General features: G+C 30.4%; 1 protein-coding gene and 1 non-coding gene across 3 annotated transcripts in view; one reads left to right on the forward strand and one right to left on the reverse strand.

Annotated features, from left to right (window-relative positions):
* Window positions 1–22689, reverse strand: part of LOC136983440 (leucine-rich melanocyte differentiation-associated protein-like) — a 35122-nt gene extending 12433 nt beyond the window's left edge. The window contains exons 1-4 of one of the 2 annotated variants that reach the window (XM_067280174.1): window positions 22435–22689; window positions 6837–6937; window positions 3955–4081; window positions 2513–2652 (exon numbers count right to left, since the gene is read on the reverse strand). In XM_067280174.1, coding sequence (XP_067136275.1) covers window positions 2513–2652; window positions 3955–4081; window positions 6837–6937; window positions 22435–22545 — 479 coding nt within the window. In that variant the 5' untranslated portion in view covers window positions 22546–22689. Of the gene's footprint in view, window positions 1–2512; window positions 2653–3954; window positions 4082–6836; window positions 6938–9411; window positions 9876–22434 lie in introns of those variants that run through there. The other variant, XM_067280175.1, reaches the window with a different exon arrangement.
* Window positions 22690–22703: 14 nt separating this feature from the next.
* TRNAG-UCC (transfer RNA glycine (anticodon UCC)) lies at window positions 22704–22775 on the forward strand. Its single transcript has one exon. It is a non-coding gene; the product is annotated as a tRNA-Gly (tRNA).
* The last annotated feature ends 3696 nt before the right edge of the window (window positions 22776–26471 follow it).

Raw genomic sequence — 26471 nt, forward strand, 5'->3', positions numbered from 1 at the left:
GTGTGTGCATCCCGAGTCCCGAAGGAACCCAACATCGAATGAAGGAATACCTTGCAAAGATACTTTAACCTAGAGGAAAGACTGACTTGGATCACAAGGTATGACCTCCCCAAATTCGTGTAAACTCTCCTTCCGCGTATCCAAACCCTAGGCGACGGTAGCTCGCCCCTATTGTAACTGTAGCTTTAGTCTTAATAAATTGTTGTTGTTTTTATACGTTGTTAATGTCTTTTATTCGAGTATTGCTGCCACCGCTCTATCGTCGGACCCATCCGCTTCCTCATTCCCACTCGCGTAACGCGTAACGAATCCGAACCGCCATCTTGACCGTGGGCAGATCTCCCCGACCTGTTAGCCGAGAAAACTCACCCACAAAGACTTAAGACAATAACATACATTTCAGTCATTTCTTAGGTCTTGGTGACAGCCGCCAACCGAATGCTTTCAATATGCTGTTTAGCACAATCGTTATAAAAAGTTTTAATTGGCATAAATTTGAGCTTTTGTTATTTTGGATAATATTTTCAAGAAAAATCATTTGTTTCAATACAATTTTATCCTTGTAAGCATAGAATTAAGCAATAAAAATGAAATAACTCTGTGGGGAACCACTGTAAACCTAGACCTATTGACATGAAAGTTTTGCAAGCACCTTATTGATAACAAGAGGGGCTTAAGTTTAAAATTTGAACTTTCTAGACCTAGTATATTTTTCCCATGAGCATCTGCAGCGCCGGAAGAACAGAATGAAGAAAATACAGCTCTTTTGGCAAATTTTTCATTTTTTGATTGCTATATTTCAGCAATCTCTTTATAGAAAAATCAGAAATTTTGCATACTACCCAAGAAAACAATTATTTTTTGAATGAGAAATCAACCCCTGAAAATTGGCAAATCCGATTCTAGTCAGCCATTGACTTTTTACTCGTCATGGAGTCATTGCCAAGGCTCTCGATAAATTTTAAAAAGAAATCATACAAGAAAAATGAATGAGATATTTGAAATCTTATTAATTTTTCATATTTCTTTCAAAAATTAAAAAATTTGATAGCATTTAACATCAAAAATCTTATCTAAAATATTAAATCGCAAGTAATAAATCAAAGTATTATTCTTTTGTAATATTGTTATGTCAACTTGATAATGATTTAAAATAAATAAGTGTATTTTATTTTCTTGCATTTTGTTCCTATCCCAAGGAGATAAATCTCTTTATCAAATAAATATGTATTATCTTTAATAGAGAAAAATAAAAAGCTAAATCATTGGTCAAAAATTATTTTACAATGTATTAAACTTATATCGATAAAAGTAATTCAGCTATAAAGCAATATTATGAACCTACACATTATTCTTTTCTTAGGTAGATGTAATATTAAAATTTATGAAATATGAAATACTTAATTGATAAATGATATTTTATAAACATACAATTTTAAATATAAAATTATATGATTTAATGTATTTTTATATAACAGCATTTAAATAATTATCAAAATTATTTATTTATTTAGTCTAAAATAAAGATATTAAAAGAATCAGAAATATTTGTTTGAATGCAAACAGTTTTTAAAATTTTCCCAGACAAGTATATAATATTTAAATCACAACTTATTTATTGGCAGAGAGAAATAAGATCGAAAAAATTTGTGCCATGTTATCAAAAAATTAGAAAATAACAACATTACGGTTATTTCATAAACAAAATAAAAGTATTTATAAACATGTGATATCTTGAAATTTAAAAATGAAAATAAGTAAAATTAAGTAATCAATTAGAATCATCACAGAAACAAAATAATCCTTCCCTATTTGAATTCAAAACTGAAACGGCAACAGATTGGTAGATTATTGTCTATTATATTATAAATGTAACAATAAAAAAATATAACTACTTTTGTAAGCAATAATTAATTCATAAACATCAGATATCAAATATATAAAGTAAGCAAGACAGTATCTTTATGACAATTATTAGGATCAAAAATAGCTACTGTATCATTTTACTCCTTATCTTAATTTTATCAGGTTTGATGTATTAATATTAATTTATATACTGTAATCACTTTATTACATTGATAGTTTATGCCATTTCAAAAATATGAAATGGCATACATAAACTATTCTATTCTTGAAATACTGAATCAATTTTATAGAAATTTTCATCTTTTAGAACTTTGAATCGTGAAATTATTAATTTTGAGAATTGGAATGAAAATTAACAAATACATAACTAATATTCTTATCATGCAATACAATATATATATATATATATATATATATATATATATATATGTATTGTATTGCATGATAGAATATTAGTTACAAATATAGCTACCATCTGCTATTAATATTAACTGGTAACCTAACTACATTAACTGATTTGTTTAATTATAGTTTTAAATATACTTAGCTATATAAATATGAATTAATAAAATTTACAATTAATTTTGATTTTTAAATATAGGTAATGCAATAATAATAATCCAAACATGTACTGTATGGTACTTACCTATACCTTTGATAATCATCATCATCCTTATCATTACTGGATAACTGATCTGGACAAGCAGGATTTCCAAGAAAACTTAAATATGTTAAATTTGGATAATACTGATTTATACTGTCTAATAGACCATCTAAATCCTGAAACTATATTAAGACATTATAAAACAAATGATTTCACCAAAAATATTATTATTATTAATACAAAAATATTAAGTTATTAAGATTACGTGTATACAGGTTAACTATTTTCCATAATATAACTGCAAAATATATATCTGTTTATTTTAATCATTGAAATGAGAAAATAAAGAGTGATGGTAAATGAAGTAAATGAAGAACCATATATTTCCTACATTTAAATTTAATCAGCAAATCCTTCAAAGCAGTTTAGAATAGTTTACTACAATCTAATTAAATTATATAATTGTTCAAACAAATGTTTTACTATTAAATCTCTGAAATTTTTAATTATTTCATAAGAATAAAAAATGTATATAATAAATTCAGTATATTAATAATTTTCATTAAATGATAATTATTTAAAACTCATTTTACAGGCTGCAATCAAAAGACGATGGAATTTAGACTTGTAAACTCTGCAGAAATGTTCTAATAATCAATACATATCAAATTATTTAATAATCTATTATACTTGACAATAATTTAATAATAATCTAATGAGACACTATTTAGCATCGTAAAGATATGATTAAAAAATACACAAATCTACACATTAGATTACTAAAATAATTTCTCAAGGTTATAGTTTTATAATAAAAATACATGAAATTTAGCACTTTAATACTTTATATCTTGCAAAAAATTTTATATCTTAATTCAAGAATAATCTTTCTTAAATGGTGCTTATTATTATAAATAGAACACAAATAAGTTTTGTTTTTTTAAATAAAAATGCATTTGAAACAAATAGGTAAAATGACTGTACTATAGGATTTTAATAAACAAAAACTACTTGATTAAGGTTATCAAAATTGTTTAGTACAAAATATTTTGTCTCACTTCAGGAAGTTTTTAGCATGATATACTGTAGATCAAATGTAGAATAATTGAAATGGAATATTTAATAAAATTGACTAAAGTTATCAAAACTTTTTCTAACAGTTTATTAAAATTCTATAATATAATTACTTTACTGATATCTTTCAAATGCTTTTTTATTTAAAAAAAACTTATTCGTGTTGTATTTATAATAATAAACAACATTTAAGAAAAATTATTCTTGCTTCGAGATATAAAAAATTTGCGTTCATTATTATATAACGCTTGAAATGAATTAGAAATCGCTTCTCATAAAAACATGCAAAAATATAACTAATCTCAGCTATGTGAATTATATAAAAAATAATAAATTAAAGAAAATTTAATATATTAGAACTATTTTAATTCTTCAACATTAACAAAATAAAGTGAAAATGCAAAACAAACCTTGTTTTTGTTTAATGAAAGTGTTGTTAAATTAGGATTATAGAAAAATTCAACTCCATCATAAAGATCGTTATTATCTAAAATTAATTCTTCGACATTTGGAAACAACTGCAATCCATCTAATGTCCTGCAAAATCAAACAAGATTTACATTTTCGTAATTTTTATTTTAATAATTAAATTTATTTTCATAAATTCCATTCTGCACATAAAAATGAATAATCAAATTCAAAATGTAACTGAGTTTGCAACAAGGATATAATAATAAAAGAATTTACACCAATATTAATGTAAAAAAATCAGTATTTGTTTATTATATTGTTTGGAATATTACATTAAATTTTCAGTTCTAACTACAATAATTATTAAATTGAACTTATAAATGTAATCAAAAACTAAAAATAACATAAAGGAAAACATTTTATGTCTGTATATTTTTGAAGTAATTCATAAATTGTCACAAAATTTTTAAACAAGCAGACAAAGTCTCTCTAGTTTTATATAATAACAGAGATACAGAATCATATTGAAATTATATTAAAGAATAAAATTTTCATAAAACTTTTTATTGTACAGGTTTTTCATAAAAATAAAAAATGCAATATATATCTCTTTTGATGCTTATCATGTAACCAAGGGATCCCAACCTTTTTTGTGTTTTGACCTCTTTTAAGAAAATCATTTTCCATCGACCCTCTTCAATATTATATACCAGAGGTGGGCAAGCAAGAGTTCAGTGGGAGCCGAAATGTAGGTTTTGCAAAACGCATGAGAGCCGCAGTTCTGTACTATCGTGATGGATAGTACGGTAAGGCTGGGAAGGATAACACTTTCGGCAAGAGCCGCACGTAACTCAAAAAGAGCCACATTTGCCCGTGCCTGTTATATACATTATATATTACACAATATTATACGGGTATCCCTCATATAATACAGTAGTTACATTCTGAAAAAGTGCTGTATTATGCAAATCCATGCTATACAAAACAAAGGATTAATGCAAAACATAGGGTTACATTCCAGAAGTTAGCAAAATTATACTATTCTGTTTCATTACTATGAGAAATATGTTTATCAAAGCTATCAATAATTTATTTCAAATCAATAATTAATTAACAATCACAACTAAAAATACTGTATTATACATTAATATTAATTTTAGTTAAACCTAGGTATTTTCTTTTTACAAAGAATCATCATCATCTCAGCTTTTTTGTTGATCTTGGTCAGAAGTATCAGCAATGTTTTTGTACTTTTTATTTTTATCATAAAAATTTTTTTATGGATGATGAAATAAAAATATGTTACTAATCAAATGTTTGTTCTAGTGGGTTGCGTTTGTTAAGTAGAATATCGAGTGACTTTTTTCCAGAATTTGTGTTCGAATACCAAATTGTTCAAGTTCCGAGATACCGCTGTATTTAGTTCATCCTTTTTATGAATGAAATAATCATTTGTACGTAAGTAATACCGACAATCAAAAAAAGTTTAATAGCACTACCTAAAAATATTTAAATAAACTTTACTTAATAAGAAGATTAATTTATAAAAAAGAAAATACAGTGACAGTCTTAAAGGCTAAAATCTGAAAGCTATGATGACAGCACAAGGTTGATGGAAAAGTTAGGACAAGGAAAGAAAAAATTGCACTATCAGTTTTCACTAAAGTAAACCTGACGAAAAGCACATAATAATTTGAAAATTTCAAAATTCTAAAATCCGTAGGCAAATTTGAGACAATACGTGCTTACTTAAATAAAAAAAAGATATCAAATAACAGAGTTTACACTTAAAAATTGTGAAATTTTGTATGGAGGATTTCCAAAACGATGTTAGAGTGAAAACGGAAGTTGTGTTGTAAGGGGGATATCCCCAATTTTAAACCTGTATTATATATAAATACACATTCAATAGTCTCCTACATAATTTAAATGCATCTTTCTATATTTATTTGAAAGCAAAAAAAATGTGTAAAATTTTTTATATTTTTAAATAAATTTTTTATATTAGCAAAGTATTGTCAACCCTTCAAACTTTCACTGACCACTAACAGGTCAATACTAATCTGACAATAACAGTTAGCTAGAAACTTCTATCTGAAAATATTTCAGTTCCCTTTCTAATATGTCTAAGATCAACTTCACTAATCATATTACAATAAATTAAAAAATATACAGTTCTCAGTTGACAGTGTGATTATATATAAGAAACTATACTTTTGTATGTGGCCACATTACATGAAGAGAAATCATTCCAGTTTGGACCTAGGACAATAGATGTACAGGAGTGACGTGATGTTATCTTGAGAAGATGAAATTAGAAAACACTACAACAGACAATGTGAGGTGATTAATTCTCAATCAACTGACTCTAGAGAATTTTATCAATAGTACATTGTAAAACTATTGTAACTTGTAGTTACTCAATACTTTTCTTAAGAAAAATGAAAATATTAATAAAAGGCCTTTCCTTTATGTAGATTATTAAAAGGAATGTAAATAACTATGCAAAAACTTTGGAACAATTTGAATATGCTATGAAAAAACCATATTTAATTTGAGAACAATATTCTTAGTTTAACATGAAAATGTTAAAAATTTATCATAATGTAACAGTAATTAATATTTTCTTCAAGAATAGAATTTAAAAAACGTTACAGTTTGTATGAATTTAACTAATGATATTAAACTAAATTGCAATAGATTTATTAACTAATACATCAAAGTAGAGAAAATTTTGTGCATGAAATCAAACTTTCAAATATTTCGAAATCAAAAATATAATGTATGAAAATACCCAATTAAATTATCTTTCATCATCTTGTATACAAAAATTTGTAAAAAATTTTTCTCTAAAAATTAAAATACATATTCCGCTACTTACCTAATGGAATTATAACTTAAATCTAATCTTTTCACTTGAGACCCATAGGTTAATCCAAGTATGGCTGGTATCCTATAACATTCTTGTCCAATGTAAGATAACTGTATTAAAACAAAGAACAATGTTAATTCTTTCAATTTATAAACTTGTTATTTATTATTTAAGATATTGAAAATTAATACTAAACAATTATTTGTAGTACATTTTAAAATTAAAATAGTTAGTGTTTTAAATAATATTTACAGATATTTTTAACAAAACTAAATTGATTAAAATATTTTAAAATAAAATAATTAATTATAAGTGTCGGGATCGGAGTCTGATCTCGGTTTGGCTGCCTGATTTGTTTGATATAGTTAGCTGGGCCTAACTTTATCAATTATTAGCCTTAGTATAACAAAGGGTGGACCAATATTTTATTGGGCCTGGTTTTATGGTCTCAGACAACTACTCTGACATTAATTAAAGTGAAAAGTGATGGTGGTAGCAGGTTCCTTTCAGATGAGTCTGGGAACAATCATCTTAGTAATGCCAGTAAGAGAGCAGCTTGAGTCAGGGACTCACATCTAATGTGGATTCTGAGTATAGAATTAGAAATTGGGTACTTTGTATTAAGGATGTGTGACTTGCAATTATATAAACTGTAAATATTTCCTTACACTGTGTGTGTTTCTTATGATCTGAGTGAAACAGACTGTACATAAGTACTGTACATGTTACTTTGAGTATAAGTAAAGCATTTATTAATCTTTTATTTATTTTCTAACCAATAGATTTTTATGGAAAACAGAAGCAAAATCTGCCCAACTTAAGCATAGAATCTTGACTTTAGATAGAGATGCCATTTCAATATAAACAGTTAAATCATATGCACTCATACTTTGAATAAACATACAAAAATAAAATTATACCAATATCATCATCATATTATGGAATAATGACTAAGAATTATGCAGTATAATTCAAACTATTAACAGTGACAAAGCATAAAATTCATTAATAAAAAAATTATCATCAATACCTCATTACATTTATTCTATTCGATGCCACGGAAAACACGGAACTTCATAAAATTTTAAGTGATATTTCATTTATTTTTCAACCACTGATTAATCATTCATAGTGTTATCCTATTAGAATTTGTGAATTTAAAAATATATAAATATTTTCACTGCTTTAATAATAGATAATTAATTAAATTTTCATTTAAGTCCTAAGAGGAATATGTATTAAATAATAAATTGCATATTTCAAATGGATATTTAATTTTTGATAAAGATAACATTACACACTATTAAAAACATGAAATATATCTTGACTCATTCCAACGAGTATATAAAATGAAATCACGTAAATGATTAATTATTGAAACGTATTAACCATCAATACATTAAAACACATTTATGGATAAAAGAAATTTATAAATTTCTAAAACTAAAAAAAGATTTAATCAAAATAATAATGGTTTAATTGAATATCCTAACAGATTTGTTATCTGTTTGCTATGTGATTGTGAAATTAATTACTTGATATCAATTAAAATTGTGACATTCTACTGCTTATCATTGTATACCAGAGCTTCTCTATTTGTTTAATATGATTAATTTAGCTTTTGTAATAATTTTCCATCTTTTATTTAACGAATTATTAAATGAGTAGTACGAGACTTTTATTAACTTTATTCGTATAAAAATATTTTAACTTTCTCACAATAAATTAATTTTGTAAATGTATTGATAGAAATTGTATTTCTCACAATTAATATATAGTATATGAGAATAGCAGACATAAATTACAATGATAATATTCAGAATATTTAATTTTCTTATAATAAATTTATGATTGTCTTCAGTTTTTAAATTATTATTATGCAGCTTGTTTCAATAAAATAATAGTTTTTATTATTTTTAAAAAATGCAAATATATTAACGTTTCCTCGAAACCCAGAAAGCACAAGAAGACGCTATCACCTTTTAAACGTTATATTGCACATCCTTCTAACATTAAATACACTATGTTAATTTAAATACCAATTCAAATATAATAAAATTTTAATAATTGAAATATCATTATTTATATTTCTAATCCAAAAATAATTCTATTGTAATGCAAATTTGTAAGTTCACATAATAGATTTACATTGTTTGATTTCTCTAAACCACTATTGGGGTAAACTAATTTAGAAAAGGGTGCCGAATAATTTGAAAGGAAATTTTATTTAAAAAATATACTATTTCTACTATTGTTTTCCTATAAAACACTTGGAAGTACACAGATTATAAACAAATTACTACTATAACTAGGTAAAAGTGACATAATATTGGAAAATATTTAGAAAATTCTAAAATTTTAAAACAAACTTTTTTGTTTAGAAACATTCTAACTTTGGTAAACACAGAGAAAAGTATAAAGTAATTCAAATAATAATTTGATAACTAAACTAGAAAAGTTTTAACTAGTGGTCATAAAGGGAGATTTAATCAAATTATTCGAGTTTGTTTATCATTTAATTTTAAACTTATTTAATAACTGAATTAAGTTAAGCAAAAAATGGAAACAGAAAAAGTAACTCTACCTTAATATCGGCTAATTTACATGTATGGGTCCAGGATTTTACGACGCACAGATGGGATAATATATCCATCCGAATAGGAAAGAACTCGATTCAATTCGGATTCTAAATCGAGGGACAATTTACTTCCGGATCATTTATTAATATAGCAAAGACGAGTTTAAACATATTTCAGACGTAAAGCTTAATTAGGAGAGCAAATTTGGTTATTTACATAGTAATGTTATTAACGCGCCATGTTTTCTCCATTACTCTATCGCTCTATATATATAAATGCGTAAGAAAAAATATTATAACGAAGTGGGTGTCCTTCAAACTGGAATTCTAACCGAATTTTAAAAATTGACGCTGCAGGAAATGTTAAGTTTTGACAAGAGTTGCGACACATCGATCATTCCCTTGGCTAAAATTACATCCGAAAGACGGAAACGAGAGAAGACATCCTTCGACCTTCCCTCATTCGATTTGCCTCTTCGGCATTTTAAAATTTTATTTATCGAAATATTCCATAAAAAGTAGAATATCCGAATGCTCAAAAACGATTTTTCCGCAAAGAAAATGAAGTATTTCCTTTCTGGTGTCCTATTTACTTTATATAAATACAAGCGACTTCGTATGGTATTAAAGGGCGCAAAATGTTAACTTCGGAATAAATTATTGTCGTATCACGTAGTATCCCTTCCTACTTGAATAATTAAAAGTACTGTAGAGGCATTTTATTTATTTTTCGTGAATATTATTGTAGAATTAAAACTTTAATATATAAAATATACAATTAATTATTATAACGACAAGAATGTAAATTAGAAGAAAATACCATAAAACTCGTACGGTAAAAGTCGTAAATCCATTTTTATGTATTTCATTTAACGCAATTTTGATAAATAAAAATGTATTGGAGAAAGTTTTAAAATTTATTTTAGTAAGCTTATTAATTTTTATAATTTTAAAATCATTTTCCACCACTCTAGATGCAAATAACTTTACAAAATCGCAAAGATATACTGGAATCTAATCAACGTTGTTAGGAATGGAAGACTAATAGTTTTAATAGTTACGTACTACACAATTCATTATCTTATTGTAATTTACAATTTAATTGTCATTCGTATCCATGCCACATAGGCCCATATAGAACGAGACAGTTATGAACGTCGACTTGGTACAGGATACAAATACTTACGTAATACAGTTTAATCGCAAAACTGATTAAAAATCAATTTGAAATATCGTTTTATAAACAGTATTAAACGATATTTTTGAAACTATTTCTAAGTATCACTATCAAATTCTACGCTAACGACATACAAATCCGACACTTATATCATTAGCGATGGTTTAATTAACGTAATGCTACTTAGTAACTATTCACGGAATTTTAAGCATACGATTGTGTACAAATTTTATTACAGAGGTTTCAATATAACTTTACTAAAATTCCGATAATAGAATATGTACTGTACATTAATCTAATTGAACATAGGCTGTAACAATACCACCTATGGCCATTTTTAACACATGTAAAGTCATTGGTAAGATTTACAAAATCAGATTCTTTTTATATTTCGTTCATATCAAAGAAAGCTTTTCTCTTTAATACAGAACCTGTTTTTTGTGCGTGTGTGTTTATTTTTAATTTCCATTTATAAATTTGTTATATATCCAGGAAAATCTATCTTCGATTCAACCGTAAAAGGGTAAAGTCGAAATCTGTGACTGTAAGTGACGGAAGCAATTTCCAAAACGTCCAAACTCTAATAAAATTTGCAACCGATCCGATCGAAACAAATTCAAAAGTTAAAACAACAAAAATATATGAAATTTCCGGCAAAGATATCAATGCCTCTTTATAAAAAAAGAAACAAAAAACACCTACGGTAGCGACAATTTTTTAAATAATATAAAATGGCCACAATCTCGTATCTACTTCATTTGTGATAAATGTATACAAAGTATATTAATTAAAAAATAAAAAAAATCACTCAATAACTAAGAAATGTTAATCATATTTGAGATAGAAGCTGATATAAGCCGATAAAATTACGAACGATATGTATTTTGCTAAGGGCGACTCGTCACTAGCGAAAACAATTACTTTCCAGTAAGTTATGTTTTAAATGAGATTCGAAATTAATCTTATAATTTATAATTACTTCATAATTTAATATAAAACTTTGGATGCCTAAAAACATGCCTACAGTTGAACTGAAGACAAATGACATGGACCTATTAGCGAGGTTGAGGCCGAAGTTTTAAACGCGAAAACGTGTACGTCGGACGTTCGGCGTCGCTTTCCTATAAGTCTAGAAGTTTGACAGTGGCGTTTGGAATGTCGGGCATGATTCCACTGACTTTCCAAACGCCATTGTCAAACTTCTAAGCTTACAGGAAAGCGGCGCCGAACGTCCGACGTACACGTTCTCGCGTTTAAAACTTCGGCCTCAACTTCGCTATTGTTTAAGTTTCTTAGATTCGTAGTAGAGAGTTTTATCAAGATATTTTTATTTGAATTGGCTTTATACTTTCAATTATTTTAGTAATTTTCAATTAAACTCGACCTACATATATATATATATTTGTATAATTTGAAGATTTTCTCGGAATAAAAAGAAAAAAATAAACATCGCAGTAACGAAATCGTACTTGTAATCGATCACGAGTAATGGATTTTTTAAATTTTGTTCTTCAAATCCATTTATTTCTGTCTGAACAATTACAATCTACGTACCGGTAATATTTAAAGAATTGTTTCTGTTCGTCAAAACGTTATGTTACTTTAAGTATCACTTACAAAAACGTAAGTGAAGTAGAATTAATAAAATATGACAAATCGTTAGAAATCAACACAGATCAAGTTTAATAATCCCGAGTTTTTTTGCTTATAATGCAGATCAAATTTACTATCTGTTAGTAATTTTATGAAAACTGGGTATCAATTTAAAATATATATATATATTCGAGATTAATAATTGAAGGAAAACGTATTAAATTATTTTGATGTATTTTTGTATTCGTTATACTGACTTAAGAAATCTATACGGAACAGGAAATGAAGATGAAATTTTATCCTTTCTATATGTATAAAGTAATTTCCGTTTTTATCATAAATTTACTCTTTATAACTTTTTTTTTTAAAGAAATTCATTGATTTGGCTTCCAGAAAAGCTTATCGTCCTTTATATAATAAGAAAGTTATACTTTTTCTCGAATAACAAAAGCATATTGGCCTATTAAGAACATCACTTAGGGCTGGGATACTAGGAGATCGGATACAAGGGAGACAAAAGGACACTTTCCATGTATTCTGACAATTAATAATAATTAAATACATTAAACGGGTGTATTGCACGATTATGTATTTTTCTACAAAGAAAAATACACAATCGTAAGTATCGCGGAAACATTTATACGTGTGTCTGTCTATAAGTTATTGTCAGCTGAAAAAGTATATTTCTCGTTCACATGTTTGATAATTTTTTAATCCTTATCTTATTGAATAAACATATCAATGTTTCCAATGTTTTCGTCGAGGTATAAAAAAATACTGCGTTCTTGCTTTATAACTATTTTTATATTTCAAACGTAACAAAAATTAAAAAGAAAAATCAAATGAATTGAAATTTAATTTATATTGTTTATCTTTAATATTAATCTTTCGTGCTATTCATATATAAGTTTTCTCATTAAAAAACCACATTTAACTTTTTCTGAAAAAGGACAAACACTAAAGTTTAAATAAAAATGAAATATGCAATTATAAAGAACATATATTAAAAATAAATGAAATTATACACTCATTGATAAAAATGTCATGCATCAAGATTGTCTGTTTACTACAATACTCAGACAGATTATGCAATTGATTACAGCTATGGTCTGTTACATGCCAGGTAATGACACTACAGTACTTTAAAATCACTACCAGGTTCACCTTGTTCACAATTTTCAGTGTAATATTATTTGGAGGTACTTGAACAGAGGCATGCCTGATTTGAGCTTATCAATATTATGCTCAAATGACAGAGTTTGAAAAAGGCTAGGGAAATAGGTTGGCCATTTTGCATAAATTTTCCACCATCCTGGCTGTTCTGACCTAATTGAGAAGAGGTGTAGGAGACAGTGGATATGTCAGAGAACACCTAAATGGCAGCCAGGCTCTGGATGCTCCAGAAAGACCACCAGAAGAGATGATTATCTGATTGTGACACAAGCACAAACAGCTACAATGTTTACCACTATGCAAAAATAGATGGAATTTTTGCTACAGAACTGTATCTCTTCCCATATTATTTTAGGTGTCTAGCAGAGGCAACTTTCTGTGCACAGAGACCACTACATGTCCTACCATTAGCACCCCAACATCATTGACTTGGGTTCATAGTGATGTCATGACAAAGAAGCATGAACTGCTGTGGACTGTCAATGTATCATCTTTAGCAATGAATCCTAAATGTTTCTGGGAAGGGAAAACAGCCATATTAGAGTGTAGAGGACCACTGGTGACAAGTTATCCTACTCTCGGTGTTGACTGGCACACTGACCCCACTTACAAATGCCCTCCATCAAGCATTTGTAAGTCCAAATGGGATCCAACTTCAGTTATTTGTAAGTGTAAGGGGTTGGAATAGCAGTTACATATGTCCAAATCTGTTATAGCATATGGTGCTTATATCAGCATGCTTCTTTGTTCAACCATGTCACTGCATAAGTCCAGGCAAGAAAAGATCCTACAAAGTATTAAAGGTATTTTTTAAATTGTATCATTGTTCACATAAAATTGTACCTTTGCTGTGATCAGTGGTGGAGGGTGGTAGGAAACAATGGAAGCACTGCTTCCCCTGCAGCGCATCTTCACAATTTGTTAAAAATGAAATTATTTCATTGTCGGAATGTAGTGACGACTAATACTTGACTTTGTGCATTCCTTGTCAACAAAATAACTCTGGAATGAGTTGTCCGATCTTGATGAAATTTTCTTGGATGACTCACCATCACTCAAGGATGAACTGATTAAAATTTCAACTTTCAAAAATGATCCGTTTTTGTAGAACTGGAGATAGGGTTTTTCTTCAGTATGGATCATTTTTGAGAGTTGAAATTTTAATCAGTTCGTCCTCGAGTGATGGTGAGTCATCCAAGAAAATTTCATCAAGATCGGACAACTCATTCTAGAGTTACAATGTTGACAAGAAATGCATGAAGTCAAGTGTTAGTCGCTTTCTGCATGCATGTGTAGAAGTGTCATCTAGTGGTTGAAAAATATGACAAGCATTAAAACAGTAATTTTGAAAGGTAAATGTTATTGCTAACTAGATACACAACAAATATAAAGAATCTTTATAGAATAATAAGTTTAAAAAAGTTTTCTTTTTTTAACTTATTATTCTATAACATGGAGCAGCAGTGATCAATATTGATGGCTTTATGATCCATTCTCTCCTTTGTCTTCCTATCGTTATTACGAAATTTCAATCTCTAAATGGAGAAGCTGCACAGAAATTCCAGATTGAGATGAAGTCGCTCAAATTCATCATCATCATGAAATGTCAATGATTGGTGCAAGAATGCTTTACATGATCGAGAGAAGATTGAGGGAGATAAACCCCGAGAAAGATGAGCTGTTTGGTGGATTCTCTGTCTATTTGTTTGGTGATTTTCGTCAGCTTCCTCCTGTTAAAGATACTCCTCTCTCTCGAGTGTTTTTTACAATGTAATGTCCCAACAAGGTACCTACCTTGTTGGGACATTACATTACATTTGCATTTGATTCTTTTGAGAAGTTCATTGAACTTAGTAATTCTCATAGACAAAATAGCGCAGATAGTTCCTTCACAGATGTCTTACAACATCTAGCTTTGGGTGATTTCTCTGATACAGATCTGAACACTCTGATGACAAGAAATGGAGCCTATTTATCCAGAGATGAACTTGATCAGTTCCAAATGGCTATATCCAACAAATGAGCAAGTTAAACAAAGCAACAAAGACTACTTGTAGTCAACTGAGTACCCTGTTGCTTATATAGCATCTGAAAACACTCCAGATATTGCCCCGCCTTCATCCAAAGATGACTCAGCTCTTGGTCTCTCCAAGTATTTGAATCTCTCAGTTAATGCCAGAATCATGCCGAGAGTCAACTTATGGGTGCAAGGAGGTCTCGTCAATGGTTCACTAGGAACTATACGCTACATTATATATGCTCCTAATGCTTGCCCTCCAGCTCTTCCTCTGTTTATTTTAGTGGAATTCATCTAGGGTAATCTGTTTCCAATAATCCCCATAACGCGCTCTTTGAACGATGGCAGTATATTGCGATCTCATAGACAGTTTCCCCTTACCTTAGCATACTTGATGACTATACATAAATCACAGGGATTAACTCTTCCAAAAATCAAAATAGATATAGGGAAAAAAGAGACAGCTATCAGTCTTACCTATGTTACATTGAGTCGAGTGAAAAAATAACTGACTTAGTATTTTTAAAGAGTTACAATAAAGATCGCTACAAGTCAATCTGTAAGTCCACGCCCGTAGTGACAGACAGAATTTTGTGAAACATTGGCATAGCAATTAATTAATGGCTTATTCTGACCTTATATTTGTACCTTTAAATGATCCAATAGAAATCAAATATATTGTTGAGAACGAATGATTCTTTGTTTCTTTTTCCCTCATAATCTAGAAAATAAAGGGGCGAGCAGCTTCGTTCCGACTACATGCTGATGCAGCGTTAATTAACTAGTTACTCAATTTCAAATAAATTTCTTCCAACTAGTACTAGTATACAAAAGATAAGGTAAGAAGTTACATTTTGTTTAAATGCATTTAACAGATAATAATTTGTTTTGTTTTACTACCTGCTTAGGCTAGATGGCTGAGTGGTCAAGGTGGCAGCCTACTGCTCTGGGGACCCAGATTCAAATCAGGACAAGTTGAAAAATCCCTAGGAATTTTTCGGGGGGTCATCTGTCCAGATACATTGGACTCTGTTCCACACCACCCGACCATCCCACTGTGGGCATGGCTGAATCCATAATAGGATTGCCTAAAAAGGCCATCTTAGTGCTCACAGAGTAGAAAGAGTTACAAAAAAAAAAATGTCCTTTACCGGTTAGGCACTTCCCCTAGTTTGAAACCCATGCTTCACCACTGGCTGTGATATTGTAAACATTTATTATTGTTCACACTAATAAAAGTTCATTCAATTCCAATGCCTCTTTCTTGATGTGTAACTTTTTTGTCAATGAGTGTATTTATCATCAAGTCTTCCTGTAGTTTTATTATAAGAGCCAAGTGCTGTGATAAGATAATATTCAAAAACTATAAAAAGAACTACTTTACTACAAACGTGACTACAAAGAAAGAAAAATACTATATACAGCTAAAATTAAATAAACAAATTTTTTAATTGTTTGATTTAAAATAGCAAGTCATTAGCATATTATTTGTTTACAAAATTTAATTGCTAGAAATATTACTTTCAATAAACACCATTTATTAAATAATACTTTTTAAAACTTAATACTGATTATAAATATTTTCTTCCGTGTTGTTATATTATATATAATTTTAAAGAAGCCACATTTTTCATAATGTAGAATATTTAAACTAACTCATTAAATCCTCAAAAAATTTTATTCCTCAGCATGATGAAGTGCAATAAATCGGACACTAGGCAGTTTTTTTATTCTCTATTTATTTCATATTTTGTTAATATGCATTTCGGGTTATTAATACCCCTCCTCAGTCAACTGTTTTTAAAATGTACAGTACATTCAATTACAGTATGGTATTACTTTTTTACAATTATTTATTTATTAAGGAACATACCTTTTTATTTTGTTGTCTATAGTTTAGTTATCAATAAATTTTTTGTAACACTAAAACATAATTTCTTAAAATGGGTGTATGTATTGATGTGTATTAATAATCTTTTTAAAATTAAAAATATAATCATTTTTATCGTTAATTGAAATATAGAATTAATTTCAATAATACTTATGAAAAATGAGTAATTTCATATTCTATTCTACATTTACATACCAATCTTCTTATTAGTATTACTAATTTTTAATGTATATGTTATGGACAAAGTGATTAATTGGGCATTATGAGTAATGACCAAAAAGGGCAGGCAGTAATTTGATAAATATTGATTAATTTATCAAATTAACCAGTCATTATAAATACTGCTATCACCTAGTTGGGCAAAGTGATGGTAATAAGTTGAGGAATGATCATCCGACATATGCTAGTTAATCGGCACTCAGTTGTGTGTGTGTATCATGTTTAGTATTGAATTTAAAATTTGATTAAAAAACCTCCACTTATTTCATTTAGAAATATTTATTTTTTGTGAATTATTTCAAAGTATTTTAAAAAGAACATGTAATCTTTTAAAACTAAGTACTATTAACTATATTAATTAAATGGCAAAACCTATGTGCACATAGTGGTGCACATAGGTAAAAACCTATGTGCACCATCTTGGCGGTGGTCCCGACTGTGCTCTCAGCGGATTTCTGCCGGAGTGGAGCCGCCGGCAGGCCGCCGATCGTTTAACGTTACTAGATATTCACACATAGTAGTTATTGATACGTGTGTTCAAGAACTACCGTGAATAAATAACTAGTGACGTTATACAATCGGCGGCCTGCCGGCGGATCCCCTCCGGGAGGAATCTGTCGAGAGCACAAACAGTCGCGACTGCCGCCAAATTCGGTACTAAACGCAACACACGCAACTGAGTGCCAATTGGCTAGCGTATGTTGTATGATCACTCTTCAACTTATTATCATCACTTTGCCCGACTAGGTGATAGCAGTATTCATAATGACCGGTCAATTTGATAAATTATTGAAATTTATTACAATGCCCAATTTTGTTGATCATTATTCGTAATGCCCGTATTAATCACTTTGTCCATAACATGTACATTAATCTTATTTTAAAATGCCAGTAATTTTGTTAAGAAATTGTTGACATAAAAATTTGAAAAATTAAAAATCCAATTTTAGTAAATAAAACCAGTGTATTTTCTTAAAATTTCAATCAAATATTTATCAGTAAAATCAATCAGGCTGATTAATAGATAATAGGCATATCACACAATAGGAATTTCCTTCAGATGTGTACAATGTTTGTGAAAGTTTAAATATAGCACAGTTGTCACATAGATGATAAGTTTATTTATTTAGGTAATTCTAAAGAGAGAAAGATTCATTTATAGTTAAATGAAAAATGTACTAAACTAAATTACATTTTTTGTATCTTACAAATACTTTAGCTAAACATATTTTCATGTACTTAAATACAGAACTTTTCAAAATATAAAAAAATAAAATGTTAAAATTGGGAATATAATGAAATGATTGAGTGTTAATAATAGTATCAATGTATGAAATATACAGATAATTATAACAATAACCTAATCAGTAATTATATTTAATTATGAATTTGTAAAATATGAGAAAGCATTAAATTAAAGGAAGTAATTTTTGCACATTATTAACTCTCACAAGTTAATCTCACTTATGGTGAAGTATGAAATTCCTTTTAACTTACACTGTATTTAAGCCATCTATCTTGTTATAGTAATTTAAAATTTATGAAAAGCTCTATACAGATTGCTTCATATATCTTAGCTCGGTTGGGTGGGAAGTTTTAAAAACTTCAAAAGCCCTTTTTGTTAATTCACAGTGACCTTGTCAAAGATTCAACAATAATCTGTTCCCTTTAGTAAGTAAATAGATTAGTCCCTTAGTCTCTACTATTGCACATTTTTATAGCCCAGTAGAGATTCATAAAACAAGCTATAATAGAAAAAAAACATAATTTTGAAAGAGACTGATTGAATGCTTTTTTTATTATTTAACTATATTTACAGATTTATTTCTTTATCTTCATTATAATTATATATACAAAGTATTTATACAACCTACAAAGGTGAAATTACATATTTAATGTGTAGAACGTAATGAGATAGACAAAATCAATTTTCACTAAAGTAATACCTCTTGCTTCCTACTTCTTTCCAGCACATATTACTTTCTATACATTGAATTACAAACTATGTGAAGAAGTAAGATGCAAGTGGTATTACTTTAATTCTTGTTGTTTTTATGAATTTTCATTCTGAACATTTTGATTTGGATTGCCACTTATAACACACATCCATCATTAATCATTGCATATATCGATATTTTCTGCATCTTAAACTATTCAACTACTATAATTTTGAATTTTATAATTAGTTACAGTACATACCAGAGCTGGAATGAGACAAAACTTTTCACTAAATCTGCTTTATTTCTTTAACTTTTCTCATCATTTTAAAAAAGGACAGGATTCTGTTACAGGCATAAAATATTTTTATGTACTTAACTGCACCACACTGGGATGAATACATAAAAAGGGAGCGACTCACAATAACCAATTTTTTGTGCTCTCAGGGACAATTTGAGTCTGTATGTGTTGTCATGCTCTATCATGCCACTCTAGTTGATGATAGAGCAATGCACCAACACATACATACTCAAATTAGCCCACTTGGTGTGTTATAGTTCTCTATTTCAATTTAATGGGATTATATACATGCAGAGTAGAGGTGTTCTCATGGGCAGTCTGGTTTCCAGGGACATCTGTGAAATGTGATCAGACAATTAGAAAACAGGACCCTACCACGCTTCCTCCACAATACAGCCCTGTACAAAAGATACATATATGACATTATTATTTTCTGGAGGACAGCACCGAATCTAACACAATTCGTTGACACAATAAACGACAATCCGTACAGACTGTTCATTGAGATGGAACAACACAGCATCACCAAGGTCCACTTCTTGGACATAGATATCACAATTGAAGGGTTGGACATACGCACGTCTGTTTATTGTAAACCAAGTGTTATCTCCACTTATATTTCAATTGAGTCGTGTGATCCTTTTCCATACAAAATAGCAGCATTCAGGGCCTTGGTTAGGAGACTATTCACGCACTTTTCCTGTGCTAGCACAGGAAGTAAAAAGTATAGAAGAGATAGCCGTGGCCCATGGTTACGACGACCTTGTACAAAGATTATGTGAATGCACAAGAAGCATCCACCAGTTCAGTTCGACAGAAATAACAAAAGATAAACAGGAAGAGGATAATGAGAGGATTCCCCTCACTTTTAACCCCCATTTAAAATCATTGTACTGTACACCACAATTGCAAAGAGTTGTTGGGTCAATATTGCCTACAGGAGATGCCCATCCATTTTCAACATACTGTTAATGGAAAAGATCATCCTAACCACAACAGACTACTGGGTATTTATAGCTTCCCTATCAGAGACAAAAGATGGATAGGGAAATGATGTATGTTGGCTCCACCAAATGTTCAATGGGGGTCAGGATAAAGGAACATAAATCCAACATACAACATACTTACAGGCAGAGCCGTAACTAGGGTATGGCCAACGTGGCTCCAGCCATAGGCGACGATTTAATAAAGGGGCCAACGAGAAGGTTTCGGTATTATATGTATTCGAAATTAATAACACAAAAACACTTCTATAATTATATTTATATAGTATTTATTATCTGTAATTTCTACAAACATATATTTCAGAAATAAACCATCATTTTTATTTTTATTTAATAACAAAAATTAAAAAGGCGCCATTTTTATTCTTGGCCATAGGCGTCCATAATCCTAGTTACGGCACTGCTTACAGGTAGCTAAGTTGGGTTATTTTGGTGAGCAACATTAACATTTCTTTAAGATGCTACTTTTTACAATGACTTTTTTACATTAATAACAAATAATCATTACATTCAAATTGTTCTGACAAATTCTTATTTATTATTTATATATAACATAGCATAATGATAAGTTCTTTTTAATATTAATACTAATATATTATTGAAAAAAGTCTTTTTAGCCCAAAGGAAAACCTTCCTTATTGTACGACAAGTCATCACCGGACCGAGTGCCAACATTATACATGGGGTAGGAGAGTTTATATCATTCAATAATTAATAATCATATATTTCATTCATATATGTTTATTAGTTATTAAACATAACTAATTTATATTAGTTATGTTTAATAACTAGTTTATATTTTTTGTCAAAAATTCTTTTGAAAAACTTGTAACAAACTTTCTGTATTAACAAGAATTTACACTTTCATCTGTTAATTTTTAACAATTCATTAAGAATGTTCATCTTACAGTTTGCAAATGCATTCGATATTATTTCTTTTTATAGTATTTGAATTGTAACTTTGATATTTTTAACTTTGTATCTTTGAGACAGAAAACTTATAATAATTTGAAAATGATTGATCCAATTTGGTTACAAATCAACATAATCTTAATTAAACCACTCTTAATTTTATTTATTTCGGTAAATAAAAGTGTGACGGGTGATATAATTTCGACAAACATTTTACACGCTAGAAATTTATTTATTTAAAGCCAAGTTTCTTTAAATTTAAGGAAGAAACTCGACTCGTTTCTTTCGACCGTATCCACGCAAAAGAAATACCGATATCTTTTTCGTCGCCCACGTTTATACTAACGAGAATTGCAATTTCATCCTAACGCAAAATTATAGCAGGAAAATAATTTAACATAATATCATCCTGGGAATATAATTTCAGCATTGACCCTTGTTATAATAAATGATAAGTAATCTGTATCAACTACTATCCTGACTTGTACTTTATCTCTGTACCAAGCAGGAATGAAGGAAACTTAGGGGCCTGTAATGTTTCCTACACCTAAGAATAAATGTTATTTTTACTAAGAAACAAAAAATCCCTAAGTATTTGTCAAAAGTCAAAAGAGCCACACACTAGGCCCCAATATCAAGCTTGTGACAGTGCAGGTACCAAGTGTTCATCAAATAAGTAATAAAACTTGAACTGTATACAGGTATATTGTTATCTGTAGGCAATTCAAGTATACTCTATATAGCAATGGTAACAGTTAATAATGATGTAAGGGTGTTATTCGATGGCAATAGAAACTCCACTCGCCTGATTATCCTTCCATAGAATGAATTCCTCGTCGAAGTAACTTCCCGTTCTGCTTTTTAGAATGTTTTTGTCGTCGTCGTCCGAAGAGACGTAGACGTCGGAGGTGGCCATCTTGACGGCAAGAGAACGATAGAGCGACGACGGCGACGTCACCTTGCGAAATAAATAAAAAATAACTTATCAACCGGAGATAAGCCGAAACGAAGATAAGAAATGGAGCGTAGAAAGGCGAATGCTCTTAAGTGCGTGGAAGAGGTGAGTTGAAATGTGCGACGGTGGTATAGTGGTTAGCATAGCTGCCTTCCAAGCAGTTGACCCGGGTTCGATTCCCGGCCGTCGCAGAGTTTTTTTTTCGTTTTTTAATATTTAGAAATAAATAGATATTTTTTAAATATCGTAAAGGTTTGGTTTATGTAGTTTAAATAATTTTTTTTTTACGTATTAGTTGAGGTGTAATGCTGTAACAATGCAATTGGTAATTGGGAGGAATGGTACATGGAGTTTTCCGTGTTTTCTCCATGTCGATGACGCCTGAAATGGGGCCAGTTTTCCATAAAAGTCCTCCCGGAAGCAGTGCCGTAACTAGGGCGGTGCCAGCGGTGCTCGGGTACAGAGCGTAAACCCTGAAGGAAAGTAGAAATGACCTGGGCCAAATTTTATATCATAGTTTTGGGGCGTAGTTACAGAAGCTCGCACCGGGCGCATAAAAGACTAGTTACGACGCTGCCCGGAAGGCATTCATTCTCCGCTCGCGATTAGGCCATTTTCTATAAAGCCGGCCCTTCGGTCGCCTAGCGATCAACCACAAGTCTTTCGGAGTAAAAGGCGAATAGCCACAAACCCACCACCTACGAAAGAAAGAAAAGGGTACCAAATGGCCCAGGGATGCTATAAGCAATTAATGCAATCTCCTCCTACAACCGGCTGAAAATTGGTTTAATGTGGTTTGACAAATGCCAACTAATTCGGAAGGAGAATATACAGTACCTGATATTCCAGGACTTAAGACTATCTACGTTGAGAAATGCAAAAATATCGAGACATCATATCGCCCAGTTTTTAAATCCACGAATCTTTCATTTTACGGACCCAAAAAGGACTATTGTGGTTTATGCAAAGCGTATCTCCAGGATCTGAAGAAACAAAACTACAAATGCAAGGCGTGTTATACCTCACGTGGGGTCGGACTTAATGAACATTTTATTCGTTATTGTCATTTACAATTTGCCATTTTATAATAATTAATAATATAAAAAGTTTTTATGATAAAATCTCATAACAGTTGAAATGATGACGGCCGGATGGCCGAGCGGTAAAGGTGGCAGCCTACCGCTCTGGGGGACCCGGGATCGAATCCGAACGGGTCGAATAATCCCCAGGAATTTTTGGGGGGTGGTCCGTTCGGATATGTCGGGCCCCGTCCCTGACCGCCCGGTCGCCCCATTGTGGGCTTGGCCGAACCCATAATGGGCCTACTAAAAGAGGCCTTCTTAGTGCCCACGGGGCGGAAAGAGATAAAAAAAAAAAGTTGAAATGAAACGCTCGGTTCTTTTAGAAACATCAGCGCAAGAAGCGTGAACCCAACGCGAACAATTTAAGCACCGTAACCAGTCTTCTCCAGGCTTAGATCGGGAGAAAGATCATTGCAATATATGCACGGACGGTCCTCTTCATCATCTCGAGAGTTTTCAGCAAAATTTTTTTATTTACTGTCTTTTTCAAGTAACCTTTTATTAACGTTTCGTCTCCTTTTCTCTGGTGGAGCTTTGGGCTTATTTTTTGATTTAATTGCCTTCGTATTAGGAGTAGAAGTTAAAACTAAAGAGGTTTGTCGAGCCTTTGGCTTGTTTTCCTTGACCATTTATACAACGTCCTTTTGGGACTGGAGAAATCTCCTCAATAGACACAGCAAGAGTAGAGGACGATGGATGTTCTTTAGTAGCAGCGGATGAATGATATTGAATTGAATGAGTTAAAAATAAGTTCTCGCTCAGTGTTTGCTGATGGAACCTGAGATGAATTATCGGTTTGTTGTTCGGTAGGTACTGTTATTTCGGCTGTATTGTTGTCGTTAAGTGTGGCGGCACGGGATCTCTGTAGCTGATATTGAGGTCGTGTAGTTGCAGCAACCCGAAGAATGTTGGATACAGGAAGCGAAAATGAATCATCTTGCTGCTGTGTAGATGGCCCAGCTATGGAAACTAGACCAGGACTTGTTTGCTGATGACGTTGCTCATTGGAGGTGTCTTCCAGCAGCGGTATGTTTGTAGTCTCCGCAGGCTCGTACTTATAATCGGGAAATATTTCAGGATTTAGAGGCCAAATACCGGTAATTTTAAATCTTATGAGGACATAATGACACACCTATGTCATTATGTCCTCATACATACATAGGCAAAACGACATACATAGGATTGAAATAGATGCTACACAAATAGATAAAATAGTGTAAAACTTACCATCTATACAAAAAACTTGTTGCAAGGAAAAAAACTCGTAATGTATCAATGTTTGTCGTAGGCCATGGCACCCGGGCGAACGAGAGGAGTGCGTTCACGTTTTGACAGGTTAGTAAAAGCCGCTCGGATAACGTGGTGTCGTGGTCAGTTGCGCGCTTGAGACCGCCAAATTCGAATTATGTTGCCATGTCATTTTGTACGTATTTCCCCTATACATTCGAGCAATGCTGGAAAGTTGTTTACATACACTCTGTGTACAGTACATATAGTATAATGTACTACTTCATAATTTGTGTATACAACTGATAATGTTTCCGTTTCAGTCTTACTATCAAAGCTGAAACATTTACAATACTCACATCTGAATTGTCAAGCGACAATATAAGACACAACAACGCGTGGCCGGGTCAGCTAGTGTTAATATAATAGCATATTTTTAAGTGTTTGATTGTATAAAATAAAAAGATTACAGTGATGCCTAATATTTCGAATTTAATTCGATCCAAGAGACATTTTGAACTCCAAATTATTCGAAGCCCGAATTCATTTTTTTCCATTAGAAATAATGGAAAATGACTCTAAACTATGCCCATTTTGATAACTTAAAAAGTAAATACACATAATTTAACGTAAAAATAACAGAACTAAATGTTCTATATAATAGTTTAAAACAATAATTAAAAGAAAAAAATGAACGGGTAAACTTAAATTAGGCGAAATACGTTACTTCCATCACAGAATTAAAGCTTTTTCCGAAGTCCTAATTATTAATACAAAAGTCTTTAAGGGAAATAATAATTATAATGATTGGAGTATTTCGGTATTTAAGCGGGATTCTTCTCGTTACCTTTTAAAAGTCCATCATAGTCAAGTGAAGTTAAACGAGAATGATTGATCTTAATCATTCTGATGGGGAAATTGTTTCACATTTTATATTAAAAATAACTTAATATACAACCCAGTTTATTTTTCAAAAATATTTATCCACGGGAAGGAATGATTTACAATGGCGTAGACATTTCTGAAAAAGAAATGAGAATGAACGTGCACACGACACTTTGGAATTAATATCATTTTCTAACTAAATATAATTAGATATTCCCGTTAGGCGCAGACTTTATCATAAATTATAAAATAATTAGCCATAAATTGCAAAATTAAAGCACCGAAAGTAAACATTTATATTCTTATTGCCAAGCAGTTGTGTTAATTCTTTTGTCGCAATATTTTCTCACGTACTTATCTTATTCGTCATTACACATAGCTTTATTGATTATATTCAAATTCCAACATCGCTAGTCGATTTTCTCCTCTTTTACAAATGTAAAATCGTTTTCGGTACTATTTGAACGTGGATTTGTGTGCTGAATATTTCTTGAATAAAAACACTATCAAAATTTCAAATTTTAAAATTACATATAGCTTCAAAGGCGAATATACAGTCAAGATTATTTCAAAGTTGACACGAGATAAAACACCGAGAAAGAGTCAAATCGGAAGTATGTTGGACCACCTTTGGCCTGAATTACGCGAAGAAGTCGACTTTGCATACTGTTAATTAATTTATCAATGATATCC

The sequence above is a fragment of the Centruroides vittatus genome, unplaced genomic scaffold (genome assembly GCF_030686945.1).
Source record: "Centruroides vittatus isolate TY-2023 unplaced genomic scaffold, ASM3068694v2 contig_882, whole genome shotgun sequence".
NCBI classification, from domain to species: Eukaryota; Metazoa; Arthropoda; class Arachnida; order Scorpiones; family Buthidae; genus Centruroides; species Centruroides vittatus.